Source organism: Enhydra lutris, unplaced genomic scaffold (genome assembly GCF_002288905.1).
Source record: "Enhydra lutris kenyoni isolate GAN:26980312 unplaced genomic scaffold, ASM228890v2 scaffoldscaffold19, whole genome shotgun sequence".
In the NCBI taxonomy this organism is placed as follows: Eukaryota; Metazoa; Chordata; class Mammalia; order Carnivora; family Mustelidae; genus Enhydra; species Enhydra lutris.
The window spans coordinates 9,066,482-9,090,885 of record NW_019154103.1 but is presented as its reverse complement, the minus strand read 5'-3'; the positions used below and the strand labels follow the sequence as shown (position 1 = coordinate 9,090,885).

At 38.8% G+C, this 24,404-nt stretch overlaps 1 protein-coding gene across 1 annotated transcript in view; it reads right to left on the bottom strand.

Moving 5' to 3' along the window:
- The window catches only part of LOC111148365 (X-ray repair cross complementing 4), a 337,166-nt gene that overhangs the window by 5,517 nt on the left and 307,245 nt on the right, over positions 1-24,404 (bottom strand). Inside the window, exon 8 of the mRNA XM_022504862.1 lies at positions 19,098-19,147. Coding sequence (XP_022360570.1) covers positions 19,098-19,147 — 50 coding nt within the window. The remainder of the gene's footprint in view (positions 1-19,097; positions 19,148-24,404) is intronic.

Here is a 24,404-nt window from a genome sequence, read left to right as displayed (position 1 = left end):
CCTGCTGTTGTTCCCCAAGTCTGACAGGTGACCCTTGGGACACCAGCGAGGCAGCTCTAGTGCAGCTACTTCCTGCCCATCACTTAGCTCATTAAGAAAAAGACCCAAATTCTAGTCTTCGCCAGACCAAATAGTGAGAGTGCAGGCTCCCCGTGCCCTCTCTCCTTCCAATCACTTCCCACCAAATACCTTCACTCCTATATGGTAGGCACAAGGATGAACAACAAAGTCCCCTTCTGAGTACATACACTGAGCTCCACTTCTTAGAAACATCCTCAATTTCTGTGACTTCTCTTGGAGTCTCCCCTTCACCTCTCCTTTGAGGAGAAGAGAGAAAATGGACAGTACTCACCACAAAAAAATACTGGCATATAGTTTGGTGGACGGTAGCGCAGGAGATATTGGTGAGGAGTAAAGCAGGTTGTCAGGTTGTCTAGAAATGCAGCAAGATGTATCTTGGTGAAAACAGATTTGTCCAGCAAGAAAGATATTACAAAAACCTTTCCTCCAGTCTCCTCTGCCATAGCCCTTTGACTTTCTATCTGTTCCTTTATGGAACTGTAGGTGTGCATGTACTTCATATCGTAGACCTTCATGTCTCATTTGAATGAAAAGTCTCCAGGCATTCCAGTGATATGGCAATTCCATACCAAATTCCAGGATTTCCTCTGATAAATAGCATTTTGGTAACTCCATGAAGGGAGAAGAGATCTGGCTATGGTTCAGCAGTAAGGGAAGAGAAACACTGTCAAGCCTTGGAAAGTTCTAAATAGGAAGGTCAGGGGTTTGGTATAGGGAAGCAACGGGAAGGAAGTAGTAATCTGAGCACAGACTCCAGCAAGGTAAACAGGTTCCCGACATGTCTGGCAGTTCTTGATCTGGTTTCAGATGGAGGAATTTAATAAGCTTTAAGGTCTTAAAACCTGAGTGACAAACAGAATACAAAACAGTGGCAGAGTGGGAAGCCTTGTAGAATTGAAGTCATAGGAGGGGGGAACAAATCTCAGCTCGACTACTTGCCAGTTTCATGAATTTGAGCAAGCCCACCAACCTGTTTCCTCACTGGCAAAACGGTGGTAACAATACCTACACAATAGAGTTAACAAGACTTGACCCACCTAACAAATTGGCCAGGGCCACTGTGCATTGCTCTTCAATCTTTGCACTAAATAAGTGTCCAGCCAAGCAAATGAGCAGAGGCTGAAACAGCATCCAAGCTCTGCTAGTCACGCCATTGACCCAGCAAAGGTCTATAATCGACAGGAGCAAGGGGCAGATTTTTTTCCACGTCTGACACAACCTGCCAAGACTTTTACCAAGGGACTCTATTTTCCCACAGCTGGCCCCTCTTTGTAATTTTCATAATGCCTGCAAACTTGGGGATAGCCATTAGACGAACAAATAAATGGAATGTGGTGTCTTGTTACTGGGGCATGGCTTCGGCTAATCTTCCTACCGAAGACTGCTCTCAATCAATTCACAAGAGCCAGCTCCAAGTGAATGCACTGGTTCAAGTCAAGGACCATCTACAACTAGATCAGCATTTTTCAGTGTATATCTTGTGCCACTATAGAAAACAATCTGTATTTTACAGTTCTGACACCAACGTTACAAGCAATAGAAGAAAAATTTTAAAAATGGGACTTCCTCACAATTGAAAACTTGCACGGTGTCAAAGCATCCCATCCAGAAAGTGAAAAGACAATGCACAAAATAGGACACAGTTTTTGCAAATCACAGATCTGGGAAGGAACTTTTATCTAGAAGATGAGGAAATTTTACAACTCAATAATAAAAAGGCAACCTATTTTTTAAAAAATGATCAAAGTTTGTGAAGAAGATAACTTTCTCCAAAGAAGATAAACAAATAATCTCATAAAAACTCATAAAAGTTAAACTCATAACTCATAAAAGATAAACTCATGAAAGATGCTCAATACCATTAGCCATCTGGAAAACACAATTCAAAACCATAATGAGATTCTACTTTGCAGCCACTAGAGAGCTAGAATCAAAATGTCAGATTATAACAAGTGTTGTTGAGAATATGCAGAATTTAGAACCCTGCTCACTGTTGGTGGGAATGTAAGATGGTAATGCTACTTTGGAAAGCGGTCTGGTAGTTTCTTCAGAAGTTACTCATTTACCCTAGCAATTGCACTCCTAGGTATATATCTGAGAGAAACGAAAACATATGTCAACAAAAAAAATCTGCTTACAAATGGTCATAGTATCATTGTTCCAAGAATGGGAACAACCTCTATGTCTATAAACTGATGAATGAATAAATAAAATATGGTATATCCATGCAAGGGAATATTATTCAGCAATAAAAAAAGAGTGAAGAACTGAGACATGCTATAAATTGATGGACCTTGAAAACACTATACTAGGGGGACAAAAGCCAGACACATAAGACCACATATTATAGGATTCCACTCATATGAAATGTCCAGAACAGGCAAACCTATAGAGACAGACAGTAGATTAATAGGGCTACCTAGGGCTGAGCAGTATGGGGAAATGGGGTTGACTGTTAGTGGGCGTGATGTTTCTTTTTGTGGTAATGAAAATGCTCTGGATTATGTTAGTGCTGATAGATGCATAACTCTGTAAATATAATGAAAGGCATTTATTTGTACATTTTAAATGTGAATTGTGTGGTATACAAATTATATCTCAAAGGTGTTACCGAAGAAATGTAAAGGTATCTTTAAAAATCTTACTTGGGACGCTCGTAAAAATGCAGGAGTCTGAGCCCTTCTCCAGACTTCCTAAATTAGAATTTCTGTGAGTGAAACCCAGAAATGTGTAATATAAACAAGTACACTGAATCATTCTTTTATGCCATAAGTTTGTCAACCACACGACCAGTTTGTCATAAGAAGTAATTGTATTATATTTTTTGTTATAGCATTTGCTGGGAGATTTTTCCTTGTAATAAGTGTGGCATTTGAAGTCCAACAGTTGACAAATAGTTTGGATAAAAACAAACAAACAAAAACCTTTTTTTCCCACGTGAGCAGTTAAAGGCAACAAATTGGAAGAGTCTATCTTTCTACTTTTCTTACTCATGTGCTCAATGATAAAAGTTAAAGGTAGTAAAAAAAAGAAAAAAAAAACAAGTAAAATTTCAGTAATTCGTGATAAAAATTTCCATCATCATCACCATCAACCAAAATAAAGACAAGACGACACTGGAAAGTTTCTAAAGCTTAGGGGATCCAGTTTCTACTTTCCCCTTCACCACCAACCACTGGGATGAGATTTCATCTTTCCCATTTCCAACTATGGCCATTCCTTTTACAGTGTTTACTAAATCAGAATAAAAGTTTGAGGTGAAAGTTGTTAATGTCAACTGCATGACACAATGTTAAAAATTAAAAATTTTCCTATTAAAGATTTTTTCACTCTTGGATTGCATATCTGCCCTTCTATTTCTACAGAATGTTAGTATTTACAAAGTTACAAAGTTAGTATTCACTAGTCACTTAATGTTTGAACAATCCCTGAGTAGTGTATGTGGAAGATAATAAGAGGTGTGATGGCAGAGACATCTAGTTGTTCCCTAAGTTGAAAATGTACCCATAATTTGTTTTTATTAGATTTGGTAAGACACCAATATTATCATGAAGGAAGAAGTATGCACACACAGATCTCTAGAAATAAGACACATTGCATGCCACAGAGTGTCATATGGAGAAGGACCAGGGATGGTCAGGAGTCAGACAAGGGGTGAAAGCAGAGCATGGCCCAGAGCCTTTATTATTAGTTTTATTTTATTTTATTTATTATTTAGTGTATGGTAAGTAATAGGTAAGAAAGGGTAGGTACACTGAGTAACTTTAGGTTTGGATAGTTTGAATAGTTTTGGCAGGCTCTGGGCTAGTGAGATGATCCCTAGTGGTCTAGTACCTGGCCTTGGGGAGATACAGGGTTGGTATTGGCTTGATGTGTGTTTGATAAAGGGGCTGGTTGGGGTTGTGGACTCTGGATTGGTTGGTTTGTATCTGGAAGGCATACTCCCAGGAGAATTGTTTACCATCTCTAGGAATTAGCTAGCTCTAGGAGGGGCAGTCTCTCCATGAGGAAGGCTCCAAATGCCAGTGCATCAAGAATACAGAAAATAAGTAAATAAAGTCAATATATTCCCCCCAACTAATTGTCTGCTCAACAGGTCACACCTCTTTCATAGTATCCTTGAATCATCACTCCCGGGAAAATGGCAACATTTCCCAGCTTCTCTTGCAGCCAGGAAGGACCATATGACTGAATTTTGGCTAATAGGACGGGAGAGGAAATGACGTGAGCAACTTCTATGACATGTCATTCAAGGAAGGCAACACGGTCCCTCTTCCTCACTTCCTTCATTCTGCTGCCTAAAATGTTGATGTCCCCGTTCAATTTCTTGGATCATGTGTACAAAGACAACAGCCTAGGGATGGCAAAAGGGCAAGAGAGAAGGAGCCTGGGTCCTTGGCCTGTGAATTTGCCATACCAGTGTTGACGGAGCTTACATTAATTAATCAGATTGTTCCATGAGAAAGAAATAAACTTGCAGCTCACCAAGTCACTCTAATTTTGAGCCTCTGTTAGAAAGATTAAACCTATATTGTAATGGACAGAGGTGAGCTACTGTGTATAGCTGTGCAAGCATCTTTCCCACCACACAGTGTACAGCCTCTGTTCTGTACATGGCAGCCATGAATACAGTCCCATTGCTCAGATAAGGAAAGAAAGTCTCATGGAGGTTAGGCCATACCTTTAGTAAATCCTAGACCCAAAGCTCTGCAAGGATTATAGAACCTAAAAGGATAATATGCTAGTTCCACTATAAAATGAAATACAGTAATATGTCAACATTCTTAGGCAAAAGATAAAAATATGATAAGCATCAGAATTCAATATTTCTTATTTTAGAAATGAAAGTAAGAATTTTAAACAAAAATAGAGTTGGAGACAATTCTCCTGCTGAATGTTGTTCAACATGCTCGGAGGAACAGGATATGTCTTTAAATTCAGTAGTGAACGTGACAGGCTGTGCATGGGGCCAGTTATAATGCCTGTATGTGTGGGTCTATCATTTGCATGCATTAAGATGGAAATTGAGCATCCATATTTTACTTACATGTGCCAGTGAAGTGATTGCGCTTCCCAAGATCCCTTTGTACATGTAATTACTTGATTTCTGAATCAAATGTGTGGTTTAAGGATGGAAATAGGTACACAGTAACTCCATTTGGGAGGTCCAGTTTTGACATAAATGACTAGAGACTTCTTTAATGAAAGAAAGATTAGATAAAGGATTCAAATTTAGTTTACTTTAAACATTTGATATCTGGGGATTCATTTATTTGAAGGGTCCAATTTGATTTTCTGCACTTAAAGCTGCACTTTAATTGGGAGACATAGTTAAGTGATGATTGAAATAATTAATTTGTAATAAGAAAACAACTGCAAAGTATCATTTTATCAGTAGGATATATCATATCAGCTCTGTAGCTTTCTGAAAAAGTGTCAACATTTTATATTTGAATGACTCGTAAAAAGGTCCTGCAATTATCTGCCAGCTGTTCTAAAACATACATGCCTAATACTAGCAATTGCAAAACTGAATTTTGCCTCCAGAGTCCTAAGAGATACTTTCCTACAGACACCCTGCGATTTACAGTTTAATATTCACAAAAGTTTTCTGCTTTCTTGAAAAGTCACTTCTTTCCCCTGTTCGTCCATTTCCACAGGAAATGGAATAGTCTTAAAAGCAAGCCATCTTTGCTCAAGCAGAAGTTGTCCTACCCATACCTAGTGCCGTATTACTATAAACAAAACATTATTATATCTACTATATCCCAAGTTGTAATGAGTGCTTTCAACTACTCTTGTATTGCTTGAAAATTAGCTTTGTGTTGGCAAGTCTGAGAGATGGTCTCCAGTTCTTCCAGAGAGCCAGAAGGAAAGCAGGAGGACTTGTGGCCTGAGGTGAAGGCCCCTGGCCATGCTGGGTTCACCTGGCTGCTGGTGGCTGGCATGGGGCAATACTGTTAGGTATGTTGAAACAATGATTTTAGAACAATTTTAACCTAAAATGCTGGGTAAAGTTACATTCAAGACGTTTGCAGCCAACAGTAATTATCATTTCATTTTTTTATTAAAAAATTTTTTTTCAAAGATTTTATTTGTCATGGTCTCAGGGTCTGGGGATCGAGCCCCGCACGGCAGGCTCTCTGCTCAGCGGGGGGCCTGCTTCCCCCTCCCCCTCTGCCTGCCTCTCTGCCTGCTTGTGATCTCTCTCTGTCAAATAAATAAATAAATTCTTAAAAAAAGGAAAAAAATATTTTATTTATTTAGAAAGGCGGGGGAGGGATTAAGGGGGGAAGGGCAGAGGCAGAAGGAAAGAGAGAGAATCTCAAGCAGACTATGAGAGGCTCAATCTCACACCCCAAGTCCATGACCTGAGCCAAAACCAAGAGTCCGACACTTCACTGACTGAACCACCCAGGCACCCGGCCAACAGTAGTTTTTAAATTGAATGGGACAACCACCATTAGGTTTTAAAAAGAATGTTGTCGTTGGTTAAAGTAAATGCACATGGCTGGCACTGATTTCTTACTTCTATTTTGGTGACAAATCTAATCATCATACTATCTCCCTGTTATGGAAACCAAAATATTTTGTTTCCAGGGTACTGTTCGTCCAAAAGATACTATAATCTCAGATGAACTCTAAATTTCTCTTATTCATTCTCCAAATACAATTATGATAATAATAAAAATAATAATGACAAGAGTAAAAATAATAGTTGTAATAGCCACCAATCGCTGAGCACCTAATGTAGGCCAAGCATATCTTCATGATACTCTTGAAAAGTGGGTATTATTCTGGTTCTACAGAAGAGAAATGTGAAGTTTAGAGGGGAAGGCCACTACCTCAACCAGCCAAAATCTGTCTGATCCCATGACTGCTACTTCCATGTATCACATACAGTCCAGTCTCTACATGGTCATATATTCCTGTGTCAGGCTGCAACTGAATTTCCAAAGAATACTGTAACTTGCCAGGGAGTTGTTACTGTTTAGATAGTATTATTTAAAGATTTTATTTGGCGGAGAGACACACATCGAGAGGGAACACAAGCAGGGGGGAGTGGGAGAGGGAGAAGCAAGCTTCCCGCCGAGCAGGGAGCCCAAAGCGGGACTTGATGCCAGAACACTGGGATCATAACCTGAGCTGAAGGCAGATGCTTAACGACTGAGCCATCCAGGTGCCCCAAGATAGTAAATATTATTACTCTTTTCTTCTTCTTTGCTAAACTGAAGCTGAACAGAACAAGGACTGCCCTGCTACCACCCTCCTTAAAAAAAAATTAAAAAAAATAAAAGGAGGAGGGGGAAGTGTGTGGCAAAACTAGTTATCACATTTGTAGTGACGTAGTTACGTGCTCTGTAAATCCTTACCATCCTGGTCATTCTGATAAACTCAGTTCTGGGGACATTATTTTTATTTTGATAATTTGTCTTCGACCTTTTTCCGTTTTACGCAAGAACACAGAAAAATCAATTGGTGTTTTGTTTCATTGCTTTCATTCAATTAAATGCTTCCTTTTACCTTTTTTTTTTTTTTTCCCTACCATGCTTCAAAGTAACAACATGATAGCATCAGCCTTGGATATTAGCCCTCACAGATAGAAATGTTCTTGAAATAAGTTCAGTAGGACTTTTTGTAATATGTTACCCATGCTCTCAGACTCCTATCAGTCTCTGAGGTAGTCATAATAAACACAAACTAAAACCTCAAAATCTTTAGGAAATTTTGGCCTTAAAAAAAAAACAACTGTCTTTGGGGGTCTCTCCAAAGTTAATGTAATGTTTAAAAGTTGGGTCAATAATCTATAAAAATAAAAACAGGAATCTTTTAAGAACATAACTAAGAAATCTGTTTATAGGTACTAAAAATTATAGACTTAAAATTTTCCAACAAAAGTAAAACAGTGATTTCATAAGAATTGGACTCTGTAAGGGGAAAATGAGCATTAAATGTTTCAGCATTTCAAGTGCTCCATTTTCTTAAAGAGAAATCGAGATTTAGAAAAAGTTTTATGACATTTGCATGAAAGTGCAAAGTTTGTAAAAAAATGTTTAATAAACATCATTTCATTTGTTAAAATAGCTTTGAGGCAGTCTTATTTCCATGTAGAGTTTAGCTTGCCAGGAAAAGTTTAGTCCAGACTCAAAGTATTTTCATCTTACTGATATACCACTTAGAGATACCATGTACTTAGCAATCCTAGGTCACACGTTGTGACCCGAAGTGTATATCACAGCAAACCTCCTCAAGTTCATCTATTTTTGTTACCTCTTGGCCACAAAGCACAACATGTTTCAGTTTTAATTATTTCTGGAAATTACAGTAGCCTAATGAACTCCTAATGAACACTACACACATTCCAGAAATTTCCAACTAAAATACTGATGATTTTCCTTATAACAAATTAAGTTAAAGAACTCATTTCCCTGTGGCTTCTACCTTTGAAAACATCTGCTCTTTTATAACCCCCTCTTGCCTTCATATACAGCATTTCTACAACTTACAAACTTCTTTCCCTGTCTCCCACCTTTGTTTATCTAGAAAAACCTGACCAGAATTTCAAGACCTGGACTAAAGGTATAGTAGTAAAAGTATTTCTCAGGCGACTCGCCTGCTTATTATACTCCACCCCAGCTCCTGCTGCCTCTTAGAATCGCTACTGTAAACTGCACACCCTTTCATTATTACATGTATCACAGTACTGTTAGAATTCATGGATTATATGAGACTTTGAAAGCAAGGGCCATGTTTTGTTTTGTTTGTACTTGTATCCCAAATTTTTGGAGCTGTGCTTAACACCTAGGTATCCTAAAAAATTATTGGGTGAAAAATGAATGATGAGAAAGAACACATCTGGTTTCCATTTCAGATTTTTGAGGAATTTCAGATTTGAGATATTTCAGGAAACTTTTGTTTCCTTCCCAGTGTTCCAAATGAAGTAAAATGATCAGTGCACCTATTTTGTTGTCACTGAAAAATTATTCATGGACATATAAGAGTTGACATGGTAAGAGGCTGCCGGTGCTTAAAAAGTGGCTTCAGGGCGCCTGGGAGGCTCAGTGGGTTAAACCCTCTGCCTTCGGCTCAGGTCATGATCTCAGGGTCCTGGGATCGAGTCCCGCATTGGGCTCTCTGCTCAGCAGGGAGCCTGTCTCCTCCTCCTCTCTCTCTCTGCCTGCCTCTCTGCCTACTTGTGATCTGTCAAATAAATAAATAAATAAAATCTTTAAAAAAAATTTAAAAAAAAAGTGGCTTCACCATTTTACTAGTCAAATAAACTTGGAAGAGTAACTTCATTCTGCGCTTTCTGCACACACACGCACACACACACACACACACACACACACACTTCCTCAGTCTACTCATCTGTGAAACCAGGATTGTAACACGATTTACACCTCATAGGGTTCTTGTGAAGATTGAAGGATGTAATGTACACAGGAGGTTTTGCCCAAAGCCCAGCATCATGGGATCGGCTTTTATAAATGACAAATAATAAGGCTAGTGTCTTATAATCTATTCTCTTTTTAAAAAGCTGGAAAAAAATTCTCACTTTGTGGGGGCTTCTCCTTCTGCTCCACCTCCCCTCCCTCTCCTCCAACAGCTTTACTGAGATATGAGTGACAAACATATTAATGTGTTCAGGGCTGCAAGATGAAAATAGTTCGGTGATGGTGGCACCAGACAACGTGAATGTATTTAATGTCACTGAACGGTACAGTTAAAAAATGATCAAAATGGTAAATTTTCTGTTCTGTATCTTTTACCACAATTTTAAACATTTGAAACATACTTTTCAATGGCATACAATAAACTTCATGTATTAAAAGTGTACAATATTTTTGACAATTTTGACATCTGTACACCTGTAACACCATCACCACAGTAAAACAATGAACATATTTATCATCTCCAAAATATTCATTGGGTCCACTCTGCAATCCTGCCCTTCCTCTACCTCTGCCCTCACTCCTAGCCCACTGTTGATGTTCTTTCTGTCACTAAAGATTAATATATGTTTTCTAGGATTTTATGTAAGTGGAAAAAGTATGTATCCTATGTAGTCTGCTTCTTTCTTTTAGATTTACTCATGCTCTTGTAAGTATCAACAGACTATAGATTATTCCTCTTTATTGTTGGGTAGTATACTATTGTATGTATTTTACCCATGTGGGGTTTATTCATTCATCTCTTGATGGACATTTGGTTTGTTTCCAGTTTTTTAGCCATTACAAATAAAGATGTTATGAAGAGTCACACACAAATCTAAGGACATACGCTTTTGTTCTATTGTGTAAATAACTAGGACTGGAATGGCTGGATTTCACAGTATGTGTCTGTTTAACTTTTTAAAGAAACTGCTAACTTGTTGTCCAAAGTCACTGAGCCCTTTATATGACCACCAGCAGTGCCTATAAGTTTCAGTTCCTCCATGGCTTAGACACATGACACCATGGCCTGGAAGCTCTCTTGCCAGTAAAGTAGGACAATGGTGGGGCTTGCCATGTTCATTTCCTGTCGATATTGCTTATATTTTCTTGCCTGACTTCCAGTTACTTGAAAGCCACTGTGTAATACATTTTGTCCAATTTTCCAGCTATTTCTGGGAAGGGAACAGATCTAGGCCCTTTTATTTTACCTTGATCACAAGTGTCACTCTTGCATGCCTTCATTCTTATGATGTGAACAGTATGATTTACCAAGTAAACCAAGAAAGATGTGATCATTAAATGAAACTATAGTCATATCTCACGTTTTATAATCTTTCAGTTTACAATGGACATCAAATAATTAGTCTATTATTTATATTGTATTACATTTGGATGTTGGATCTTCATCATGAAGTACATTGAACATAAGAAAATGCAATTTCTCACCTATTTATCTGGGAAGAAGAGAAGCAAAATGGATATATCCTGGCCAGTTGGTTGATTATATCTTGGATATATATAACTGGCCAGTTAGTTGATTTCATACTATTTACAAATTCAGATCAGAGAGGACAGTTCAGTGTGGAGTTTCATAGCCCTGCATCCAGTCGTAAGAGCTTAATAAGTGAGGATGGTTATGGGTTAGTTCAGAAACACAATTATACATCAGCTGAACTGCAAGAGATACTTCTAAGGAATTTTTCACTTATCCTATTTTACCTCTCCTGTGGATTGTCAAGCGACTCTCACTAAATAGGGTTTGTAAAGAACCTACTTGCCTTAGGTGTTCTGGGAGCTGATGAACACATACCATATTATGCTTTGCATCTTTTCTGGTGTCAACAGTATGCTTCATCTGTTAAAATAATGTTTCCTGGTTTGGGGGAGTAGGAATGAGCTAAATGCAGCTCTCCAACATCCCAAGAGGAAGGACAGCCCCTGAGACACAGTGACCTGAGCCACGGGCTAAACTTTTATGGGAGGTTACAGAGAGAAGAGGTGATGGGCTTCTGGATGTGAGTGTTCTAGTTCGTACACAGTTTAGGCCCCTCATGTTATCCTTCCATCTTTGCTTTATTCCAAATGAAAGCCAATTTAGATGAGAAAACTAGATGAAAAAATTCTAGACTCTAGGTGAAACCAAGGACTTGTACACAGTGAGGTGGTGGGGGTGGAAAGTGACAAACCTTCAGGAGAAGAGAAGTGGTTCCCAGGAGGCTGAGCAATCTCTGGGGGAGCCTCTCACAGGTGGTGAGTGTCCCGAGGCAAAGAGGAGGTCCTGACTACAAGGTGTATATTTGTAATAAATCCCTCCAATGCAGGTACAGACGGGATGGGACTAGGGAAGTGAAATACCCTCACTACATGTAAAAGACCTGTGAATAAATGCACCCACTTTTTAAGAGCTTTAAACATTAACCTTTTTGGTGCCGGAGGCCCTGAAATGAGGCAAAACAGAAAACAACAGTGAAGAGTAAAGTGTGGAAAAAAACCAGAAAGCTTAAGTGGTGTAGGCTGACGTCTTTAAAAGATGACAAAGTCAATGTTTTACCATAATTATTGGAAAATCATTTTTATTTTTTTCTCCAGCTTTTGGAGTGTGACAAAATCACATAACATAAAGCATACTCTTTTGAATAACTATTTTTAAGTGTAGAGCTCAGTGATATTTAGTACACTCAAGATGGTTGTGCGACCATCAGCACCACTCATCTCTAGAGCTGTTTTCATGTTGCAAAATTGAAATTCAATGCCCTTTAAACATGAAGTGCTCATGCCCGTCATGTCCTCCCAGCCCCTGGCAACCACCATTTTCCTTCTGTCTCTATGGTTTTGATTATTTCATGTACCTCACAGAGTGAAATGTCCTTATGTCAGTACCACTCCATTCTGATTACTGGAGCTTTGTGGCAAGCTTTGAAACCAGGAAGTCTGAGTCCTCCAGTTTTGTTCTTCTCAGGTGCAGCATCTCTAAATTTAAACAATAAGTCCCAACTGCTAATCTGTAAAAGGAACTCTCCATACACTATTCTCTCTGTATCTCCAGACTCAAGGATAACAAAAGATCTGAAAATCCTTCAGCTCAACACACATAGATACACACACACCCACATACAAGAGTCCCACCCAAGAACGTTTATCCCAACTAACCTAGAATTTCCCCTGAACTTAACATCTTGATGGTGAGCAACCTGAGGGCAAAGACAGTGTTCTCTAGCACCTACCAAAGTACCTAGTACAGAGATGTCAACCAGCAACAGGTGAAAGAACGAATGAATGAATGAATGAATGAAGTTTGGGAAACCAACTAAATCGGTTTGGTGCTTCCCACAGGCCACATACATAAAAATGTAATTCCGAAGTAAAATCTGTTTTGAGGCCTGAAACAAGCCAGTAACACTATCACTATCCTTTGTAGCATTTAAAGTCTGGTGTAAGTCTCACTACTTCTAGCACGCTTTCACTCTAGTTGTCACCAACCTTCTCCTCTGAAATGGTATAGCACTTTTAGTCTTTACCATATAATTTATACACTATCTTGTAGAACTCAATACAGCATGTTCGATTTACGACTATATGACTTCTGGCTATTTACATTGCTGGTGCTCCGTAAATTATAACTATCATATGAAAAAAAGCATGCAGCAAACCAATAAGCCTCTTGTTATTAATAATTATTGTATGATTAATAGCTTTATGGCCCTATATATCGATAAGGTTCATTTAAAACTATTATGTCTCACAATAATGGCGCAATGAATATTAGTGCAATCACTCCCATTTTGTGGATGGTGCAAGTAAGAACCAAAGACGTTAAGTAACGTTTCAATGATTAGATAGTTGTTAGATTATGGACTAAACCAAGCATTTATGATATCCAAAACCCATTTACTTGCCTCCCTGTCGTTTTCTGACTTGATCAAACTAAACCTTGTTCTGACATTGAGAACACATCCAGTTCTCCAGTCTTCCTGCCCTGCACAACTTTTATCCCAGACACCTAGTTTCTCAACATCAGTGATTCTGGAGGCTGAAAGGAGAGAAAGAAAGAAAAAGGAAATAGAAGTCCAAGGTAAGTAAAGAAAGGAAAAGATACTAAGAAGTAGAGACCCAGCCTGGCGGACTCTAGGCCTATCTGGCTAACAGATGTGTTTTGTTTGGCCACCACAGAGCGTGTTTGAAAAGAGCGAATTCATTGCCAACTTTTAAAATGGCAAGTGTTCTCATGTATATTTCGGGCTTCTCTTGAAAATATGAGATGAATGGCAAATTAGGCTCCAATTTCTGCATGGTGACAGTTTGCTCCAGCTGAGTAGTGGCTGCTCCCTTAAGACAGAGTGTGTGCCCTCCAGTGTACCCCCGACTCTCCAGACCCAACTCTCTCTCTTATGCGACCCCAGGTAACATCGCTCTTGTAGCCTCTTGAGGGACCTGCAGCTGTTTGTTCTACATAAAGAAATCCGATGGGCTTCATTTGGTGGTTGTCTCTGGCTTCCTATAGATACCATCAGTTTGAAAGGGTTTATTTTAACTACTAATAATTAGAGGGCTACTTAAAGTTGAACTCTTTTTTAGCTGAATAAATTCATTCACTGAACAAATATTTATGGAGTGCCGGCTATATACCCGGCATTGTTTAGGAATCAATCTCATTAATTTAAAGTTATATCTCAGTTTTCCTCCAAGATGACTAGTAATTACAAACAATTGCTATCTGGTAAAGTCAGTCGTATGTCTCAGATACATTCTTAATTATGCATATTCAGGATCAAATTTCGACAACGATTTGGTCAAAATCCAAACAGAGCTTTAAGGATTCCCAAATGATGAAATAACACTGTTAACAGATCAAGGTGCAAAAGGGTTGGTTTGGATATGCCAAAGTTTTATGATTTTGTTTCTTCAACTGTGTTTCACAGAAAAACACACAAGTTTTTAATTGGGTTTGCTTCAAGAAGCCAGACAGACTTTGGTTTGGAGGTAACAGATGAACCAAAGCTAATTCCATACACTACCAACAATGAATGTAATTTTAGATTTGGGTTTATTAGCATGAGAAAATGTGTGTGATATTTGTTGAAGGAAAATAACAGGTTACAAAAAAAAAAAAAAAAAGCTAATTCCTTAATTCCTTTGTTACCCAGAACTTCGAATACATGAAAAAGTGACTGCCAAACAGATACACATGGGTAAGCTTCTCTAACTCTTATTTTCATCCTGGGATAGCTCTTCAGAGCTGCTATCCCACTCCCTGTAGAAGCTGGGATATCTCTTCAGAGCTGCTATCCCACTCCCTGTAGAACCCTCTACCTTTAATTTCTGATTCATTACTGGTTTCATTTCTGATTCATTTAAATTCTGATTCGTAAAGGAAAGGCAGGAAATTATGGTAAGGAAAAAGAGACCATCAAAAAAGGTTTTACGTGATTTATTACCACAAGTATTAGTATCCTGTGACTGCCATAACAAATTAGTAAAACTTAGTGGTTTAAAACAACAGAAATTTATTTTCTCACAGTTATAGACTAGAAGTCACACCTAGAAGTCAAGGTGTTGGCAGGGCCACTCTCCTCTAAAAGCTCTAGGGGAGAACATTCCTTGCCTTTTCCTAACTTGTTATGGTTCGAGGGGTTCCTTGATTTGTGGCTGCAAAATTAAAATACCTGCTTCTGTCTTCATATGACCTTTTCCTTTGTGTCTGTGACTCCTCTTCTGTCTCTTATAAGGATACTTGTCATAGGATTACCAGGATAAACCAGAATAATCTCATTTCAAAATCCTTAACTTAATTACATGTGCAAAAGACCCTTTTTTCTAAATAAGGTCATATTCACAGGTTCCAGGGGTTAAGATATAGACATATATTTTTGTTTTTACCACCATTTTGACCGACTACACTATGTTTCACTGTTTGAGCTCCTGATACCTCTTTCAGAAGTACTATTTCTACTTAATTCAATGTGATGCTCATGATTAATGCTATAAAGGGTTTAGCATCAAGTTCTTGGTCAACAACACAAGGTTTCATTCTGCCATTATTTCTATACGAAAATTAGATGTGATTTATGGGCATGCCTGCTTATCTGTTTTCCGTAAATATTTAAATGGAAGTTTTGCCAAACAAACAATGTAAGCTCTGAGAATCCAAGAACTGTGCTTTATATTTATTTCTGTTTTCTACTCAACACTGAAGACAGTCTAATGTGTATAGATAGATATTTATTGCATGCTTATTGATGAGCACATTCCTTTCATATTACTTTGTCTACAGTTTCTGTAGAGATTTTGCTAAGGGTATGAATGTACAGGAGGAACAAGGGCAGCTTTTGTCTGACAGTGTATTTTCCTTCAGGGGTAGAGGGAAGCATGACCAAGATTAGCTCTAGGCATATAATTTCTTCATTTTTCCCCCTTGACTGAGTTCTGGTTTTTGGCTGTTTGGAATGATGTACAAAGCAGCTTCCAGGAGTTATAGGTAAGAAGAGAAAACCTATAAAGTCTGTTCAAGAGCAGTGATACAAGAATATGGCTTAGAAATCTTGATGGAATCCTTTGAGTGATTTAGTCAGGACTGAGGCTCTAGAGAATTGCCACTGGGAAATATGTCTATAGAACTCAGAGACAGTGTATTAATACCTTAGTTGGAATTGCTCTGAACTACTTTCTTGGAAGGAAAGAAGGAAGGAAGGAAGGAAGGAGGGAGGGAGGGAAGGGTCAGAGAGCTTATTTGTCAGAGAGAACTTCCTTATTTCCTTAAGGAAGGAGGAAGGGTCAGAGAGAACTTATTTGAATAGGTATTTGGATTAATAGAAGAGTTATTTTTAGGTTCAGAGCATTTCAAAAGTTTTTTGAGACACAGTAAGAGATATCAGAGAAAGAGAAATTAAACAAAAGTCTATAGAGAAGTGAAGAAATTTTGCACTGGGTTGGTGGGGTAGGAAACAGAAATTAAAATATCAGATTGTCATGAGCTGGCTAGCGGGCACTTAGTAGCAGAGAAATACTAATGAACAAGGAAAAATAAATGCTTGTGGAGGAGGCTGGAGAAATATTGAGCCTCAGTGCTGCTGTTTGAAGAGCTGGCCTGGCCAATCTGGGGTTGCTGGAAGGAATCATAGTGCTGATTAAATGAAGAAGGACTTGCACTAAAATAATAAAATACCTAGAGGCATCAGAAGCTGGGCTGAAGATTCGTAGCAATCCTCTCGATATTTCATTAATTAACCAAGAATACCTTCTCCTAAGCCTCTTTGAACCTCTAGTGACAGAATTTATGGACATTTTTTCTAAGGTGGAGAAAGAAAACCTAGTATAATCATGTCCTTTTGTTCATTTTCAGTAGAGGTCACTTAGGTGTCCTTAAGCTCAGTGAAGACATTATCCAGCGGAAGATTGCACTTCACGTTGAAATAACTACTAATCCAAAGCCTTAGATTAGCCTCTAAATGGTTTTCCTTTAAACAAGGAAAATTGTAAAACTCTGAACATTTGGTCAAGAACTGGATGAAAGGCTGGGCTCTCTAGACAGTTCTGCCGGGGAGACATGTGAACTCTACTATCCCTTTTCTGTCTGTCTAGCCAGGGTGTCTCTGAATGCTCAAGGATTGTTTTCAAACCAGATTGATAAGAGACTAAAAAAACCCAGTCTGAGTTTGCTGGACCTTATCTTTTTTTCTTAAAATGTCTACTACACTATGAATGGAAAACACAAATAGGTAAAAATGAAATCAAATATTGGCAAAATAAATATGTCTTCTCTTGCCAATATGAATATTTCTGTGTTTTTGTTGTTGTTTTGGTTCTTTTTTTTTTTTTTTTTTTTTTTTTAGTCAGAAGCAAGGGCAAGGTTGAGATGTGTGTCAGGTGGAGGAAGGAGAAACTATGGGTAGGACCCATGGGCTCCAGAGAACAAAGCTCCCTCTTGTTCTGGAGGGGAGGCCACTGCCTAGGGATGTGTCCACTAGATGGCGATTCATCTCTTAACATTCATCCTACAATGGAAGGCCCGATCTGCTAAGCACTATAATGGGCATGAGAAAGGGAAACGTGGATCATTTTGTTTAAATGTTGCTTTTCTCTGAAAATCAGTTTTGAACAATCCAGATATCTCTTTTAGGGTGAAAATTAAGTCCTATCATTCTGGAAGATTCTAATCAAGTTTCAGAGCATTAAGAAGAGTTGAACTCTGAAGCTGAAAGCAATCTTAGACACCACACCAATGGTGATCTGATCATCTCTGTTTTGCAAATGAGGACAACGAGAACCCAAAATATCAAATCACCTGCCTAAGATTTTAGTATTAGACACTGAGAGAACTAGAATTAGATTTTATAGCACTTAAGTCATCCTGGTCCAAGTTAAAAGCTTTTATCAATAAATGTGCTGACATGCCTGTTAAATTCTAGACTCAGTTCTAGATTCTGGGGTTGTGGAAGCAGCACCTGTCTTGAATCAGCCCTTACAGTATAACTGGAGAAACAAATAACTGATGCAGTTATTTTGCAGTACACAAATGCCCTGATGCAACAGTGATGCAGAGTACATTAAACAAGGACGGGTGCTGCTGTCTGTCTGTTGCCCAGAGCAGAATGTGTCATATGACAAAGCAGGCACAAGCCCTCAGAAAAGTGAGGCGAGGCTGAGTGTTTGGGAGAGGAGGCGAGTTCAGAAGCTGGCAAGGGACTTCTCACAAAGGCAAAGGCTAAGTATCCTAAGCCAGCAGTTTGGTTAGAAATAGGATACATTGGGGCGCCCGGGTGGCTCAGTGGGTTAAGCCTCTGCCTTCGGCTCAGGTCATGATCTCAGGGTCCTGGGATGGAGCCCCACATGGGGCTCTCTGCTCAGCAGGGAGCCTGCTTCCTCCTCTCTCTCTGCCTGCCTCTCTGCCTACTTGTGATCTCTGTCAAATTAAATAAATAAAATCTTAAAAAAGAAAAGAAAAGAAATAGGATACATTGTGCCAGAGGGTAACAGTATGTAGTGCGCCAACCCCTTGCTCCAGGACCCACTCTGGGAGTCAGACTGCCTCACAAACCGCAAGCGCAGGCAAGCGGTAGAGACCAGACGATGGGCAGGATGCAATCACATGGGGGGCCAGAGAGCCAGGCAAGGTGGTGAGGAAAACACCTGGACAAGGAAGCTGAGCAGCAGTTGATCAGATACCAGAGTAAGGACACAAGAATCTGGCGGGCAAGTCAATCGTGTCCTAGTCAGGAAGCTTCTAATCCGCATTGTGCTGGGAAGAGAAATAGTTCTAAGACCCGAGCGGCTCAGAAGCTGCTGGCAAGCACACACAAGTAGAGCCCCATTCATTCTTTCTGTTTCTCTTGGTAAAGCCATACAGAGAGAGACTGAGTTTACTCACCTGACAATTGCATCCAGCTATGGCATTATTCCCACCAAGAATTTAACGAAACCCACACGCAAAATCTCACAATTCCATGCTCATCTCAAAGCATATGTATGAAGATTGTTAACAGGGGAGGAGAGGAGGTATCATAGACAGTGGGGACATGGCCTCTTTTGAAGAGAAACTGTCTTGGAACCCGCTTCTGAGGAATCTCTAGCTACGCAAAGACTTACCACATACATGCTGCCAGAAACAGTTTCCAATTGAGAAGAAGCCTTGGGTCCTGAGAAAGATAGAAGCAAAAACACAAAGTGAAATGTGTGTGAAGAAGACAAGTTCTTCTTTTATCCTAAAAAATGAAGGCCAGATCAGGCCAAGAGTAACTCACTCCCACACAAATTGTGCCTGTAGATCTTACTATATGTGCCTGTTTTCTTCTTCAGGGAACTAGCTTTTCAGACCACAGAGAAAAGCCCGTAAATGAGTCTCAGATCTCAACAGTGCAAATATAGCAAAGCAAGGCACCACTAGGGCAAAGTGGAGTTTTCTGGTGGATGCTGACTATATTCATTATCTCTAAGTCCTGTCTTGAAGTGTTTCACTCAAACCAAATATAGATCTTGGCTTGTTGTTGGTTTGAATTTACTAGGACTGTTCAAACGTGTCTGGAATATGCCATTTACATGGGATATTAATTTTTGAAGACACGATTTACAGTGTTTTTACCCCCCAAAAACACTGTGGGGTTATTTTAATGAACAACTCGATATGGCATGGGCCTTAGGGAGGACTTGTGGGGAGGACTTGGGGGTTGACCTTGTTCTATTTCTTGACCTATATATGATAGCTCTAGGATATTTTGTCTTATAATCAGTCATTGGGTTTATGTTTTATACTTTTCTTCATTGCGTTTCACAGTACCAAAAAAAAAAAAAGTTTAACAAATATTATGGTCTGAGCTTTTGAAACTGTGAGACCCTTCAAGAAACTCAGTGAAGTGCTAGCAAATTCAATAGCAATATTCCATGAAATTCTCTGACAATGAAAAACCAGTTTCCACCTACATAATAGTTTCTTTCATTGCTGTATTTTAAAAGTAAATTATTTTAATGTATACTTCCACTGTCTTTTTACTGACTTGAAAACACTTCACAAACATCTTTTTGTTTTTCCTGGACTCCTGATACCCAGGTAAGGGGATGTTGCCCCAGTTAACCATATCATACAAATTAAGAAAATGGGAATTCTGAAAGCAATTTTTTCATGTTTAAACTCTATCTTTTGAACTCTCACTTCTTCGTTTTGGACTTTCTCTCTGAGAAATGTGTTCCTGGCATAGTGCTATCTGCCATTCATTCACCTCAGAAAAGGTAGATGATTTCTCCAAAAGCATTTATCCTTCTGTTTACTTACTCCAGTTGTGTTAGTGATAGACTGTGAGACTCAGGGACTCCAGATCCGTTCACTACACCAGATCTGAGTTTTTAATCCTTTCCTGAATGTTCTGCTAGTTTAAACTGGTTTTCCTGTCTCCCTTTGTTAGACTGTGTATATATCTCCTTTATATAATACTAGAAAAAAATCCATGTGAGTCTTATACTGCCAAGTTTAGATCCAATCAAAATTTGTGGTTTCTGTTTCAAACTGACCTTGAACCTTTGGTGTTTGGGACTGTTTAATTTTGGCACAGTTTTGCTTCCTGTTTCCAAGAATGACCTATTATTAGGCTCAAAGTCTTCTTGCCTATCTAATCAGTTCTTAGAAAGCAAATTATCATTGAGTGAGTGAATTTAGTTAAGTGAAACATCCATGATAATGAAATAAAACCTCGGAGAATCTAACAAGGAACACAAAGAAAATGTACTTGATACAAAATAATTTGTATTTAACAGAAGTCTAAAACATCCAAAACTAGCTTATAATTTTATATATTTAAAATACTACAGAGAAAAAAACCTAGTTCTTGAATTTGACCTCAAAGTGTTTTATTGTCAGAGAAATCCTGAAACAATTTTACTTAGTTTATTGGAAAAACAAAACAAAATAAAACAAAATGTGTTGGGTTAAAAATCAAGAGGCACAGATAAAATTCTTCTCTGCCAACAACCAACTACTATAAACAAGTTTTTAACCTTTGCTACTAATTTAACATTTTTTTCATAGATAAGTTAGTACCTTTTATTTTTTAATATCAAAATACTATGGAATGGAGCAAATGTATGAGGAAAGCAGAGGTGGACATTTTTTTTTTTTTTAAAGATTTTTATTTATTTATTTGACAGACAGATCGCAAGTAGACAGAGAGGCAGGCAGAGAGAGAAGGGGGAAAGCAGGCTCCCTGTGAGCAGAGAGGCTGACGCGGGACTCGATCCCAGGACCCTGGGATCATGACCTGAGCCGAAAGCAGAGGCTTAACCCACTGAGCCACCCAGGCGCCCCAGAGGTGGACATTTTGGTGAAGCTTCCAGAAAGCGTGCAGGCACCATGTGTGAGTGCACAGTGTTATTCACCATGGGGAGTTGTTCCCACTGGTTATGAGGAAGGCTGCTGGAGGCTTCACTCTCAGTGCTACTGTCTGCCAGGGTGTGCTTGTCAAAGACATATACTGTGATGCCAGATTCTGGAACCCCTGTTTTGCATAAATTTATTACACAGTCATTCATTTTTTAAATGGATTTTACCTGCTTATTTAGATCATGCATCACAAGGACGTCAAACAAATGGTCAGTAGATCATGTACAGTTGTAGCAGTAATAGACTCACACACGATCTAGGTGTGTTGCACACATCCCATTGCAGTCAGCCTGCATTTCCATCATTAGGGGCAGCTTTACTGATACCCTGAAGCAAATTCGTCTACCTTTTCGGTTCTGCAGGGTTGGCTGTAGCTTTGGGGCACCCACAGGGAGGATGTGGTCATCATGTCAGGTAATGGGGAAGAGGTGGCAGCTGCGTGGTATGGGAATGGTGGCACCTTTGTGGCAGTCTGAGCACAGAACATACTAGACAAGTGGGGGCCTGGCTCTGAGTGGCTGATCAGGAGCAACCCTCTGGCTCTGGCCAAGCACCGGGGAAGAAGGATACTCTGGTCATTCTGTGTGTGTAGTATCTGCCCACTCACTACAATTTTTATGTAGGAGTTTCAGTCGTCGGAAAACAGTAATAATAGACTTCTGCTTCCCCCATAACAGAGTCACAGAAACCAGAGAAATCCCTTTCTCTTAAACAACTAGAAAACCTAACAAAAGTTATGAAAGAATAATTTTTAGACCTTGGACAAGAAAAGTCGCAGGACCATTATCTCAGAGAAGGGCAACAAAGTGGGGAGCTTATTGCCCGGAGGTAGTTCATAAGCCACAACATGGAACAATGTGGAACGTATAAAGCGCGCAGGTTTCACCCTGCTGGGCAGACAGAGACATCAGAGTTTAGGAAAGCCAAGGAAGTTAGAATTCATGGGACAGAGTACCAAAGGAAGGAAATGCACAGAGAGAGAGAGAGAGACAGAGAGCAAACTCTCTAATCTATAGAGGGGCCCCCTTAAGTGTTGAGCTGAGGACTAATGTACACAACCACGAAAGGAAAATAATCAAGACCTGGGAAAGAACCACTACAAAGCAGTAAGCTAAACAACCACCAGGGCTCACACAAGGCTGGGAACATTTCTAGTTTTTATTAGTTAGAGTAGAATGATCTTGTAGTATACAGGGCCTTGGGTAGAATCCTCTGAAGGGTATTGCCTTAGTCATGGGGCTAAATTAGTCGTACACTAACTGTTGCTTTAGACATGCCCTAACAAGGCTTAAAAGCAAGACTAGAAAGGACTCAGTCATTTTCTAGTATCTTAACTGCAAGCCAGAAACATACTCCTTAAAAGAAGACAACAAAATCCAGCAGACAGTAATATAAAATTCATAACATCTGTCATCCAATCAAAAGTTACCAGTCATGTAAAGCAAGAAAATATGATCAATAACTAGGAGAAAAATTAATTATGGACACAAATACATTTGTAATGGAGATGATGGGATTAACACACGTGCTAGGCCATTTAAAACAACAATTTTCAATATGCCTTCACATTCAACAAAGTGGAGGAAATATGAACATGAGGATAAGAGATAAAGATGTAAAAATGCTCAACTAGCCTTCATAGAGATGAAATCTAGAGTATTTGAAATTAAAAAAAAAATCATGAGTGGAATTAATGGCTGATTAGATACTGCAGAAGAAAATCTCAGGAAACTTGAAGTGACAGCAATAGGAATCATCCTAAATGAAGGAGAGAGAGAGAGAGAGAGAGAGAACCAAAACTAATAAATTGAATCTCACTGAGCTGTGGGACAGTATCAACAGGTCTAACGGACCCAGAATTATAGTCCTAGAAGAACGGGAGAAAAGAGAACAGAAAAATGTTTTAAGCAATAAAGATAACATTCTTCAAATGTGTTGAAAACTCTTTGCCCCAGATCAAAGAATCTAATTACCTCCAGGCAAAAAAAAAAAAAAAAAAAAGGAAAACCCAAATAAGGCATTTCATAATCAAATGCTGATAATTGGTGAGAAGAAGAAAACCTTAAAGGAATCTAGAGAAAATGACATATGGCAGAAAAACAATGTAAACGATCACAGATTTATCCACAGAAACCACAAATTCCATAAGGCAGCGACACTTCTCTAAAGTGCTAAAAGGGAAAAAAAAAAAAAAAAGACCGTTAGAGATAGAGGTATGAATATAAGCAGACTTCTCGTCAGACAGTGTATAAGCCAGTAAACAGTGCAGCTGTACCTATAAAGCCCTGAAAGAAAGAACCAGCAACACAGAATTCTATATCTGGTAAAGAAGCATTTCAAAAAAGCAATTAAATAGACTGTTAACAGACAAATAAATGTCCAGAGAATTCACTATCAGTAGATCTAAAATGATCAACTATGTTAGAGGAAATTCTTCAGACAGAAGGAAAATGAAATCAAAATAAAATCTGGATCTGCACAAAGGAATGAGGACTGTCAAGAATGCTGAATATAAAATACATTTTTTTCTCATTTTTATATGTTAAGACAATTGAATGTTTAGAGAAAAAGTAACAGCAATGTATTGTGGGGTTTAGAATATACAGAGAAGTGAGGAAATTATAATTAAACATATAATTAAACATATAGAAAAGTGACAGGAGGATCTGCTTGTAGAATATAGGGGTAATTCCCATGAATTAATAAGGACAAAATTAAGTATCTTACAAAAGAGAAAACACAGATGGCCTGTGAGCATTTGAAACGACTCTTATGAGAAATTAGGAAAATGCAGCTTAATATCACAATGAGAAAACCCACCAATTGGCAAAAATTAGGAAGTTTGAGAACATTGGGTGTTGGTGACAATATAAAGAAATGGAGACTCATTGTCTGCTGGTACAACTACTGTGGGGGGGAAATATACTGTCTAGGAAAACTCTACTCCTATGTATAGTATGTAGAGAAATTCTTGAGTATGTATACTGGGAGATCTACACAAAAATGTGCATCATGACAATCTTTAT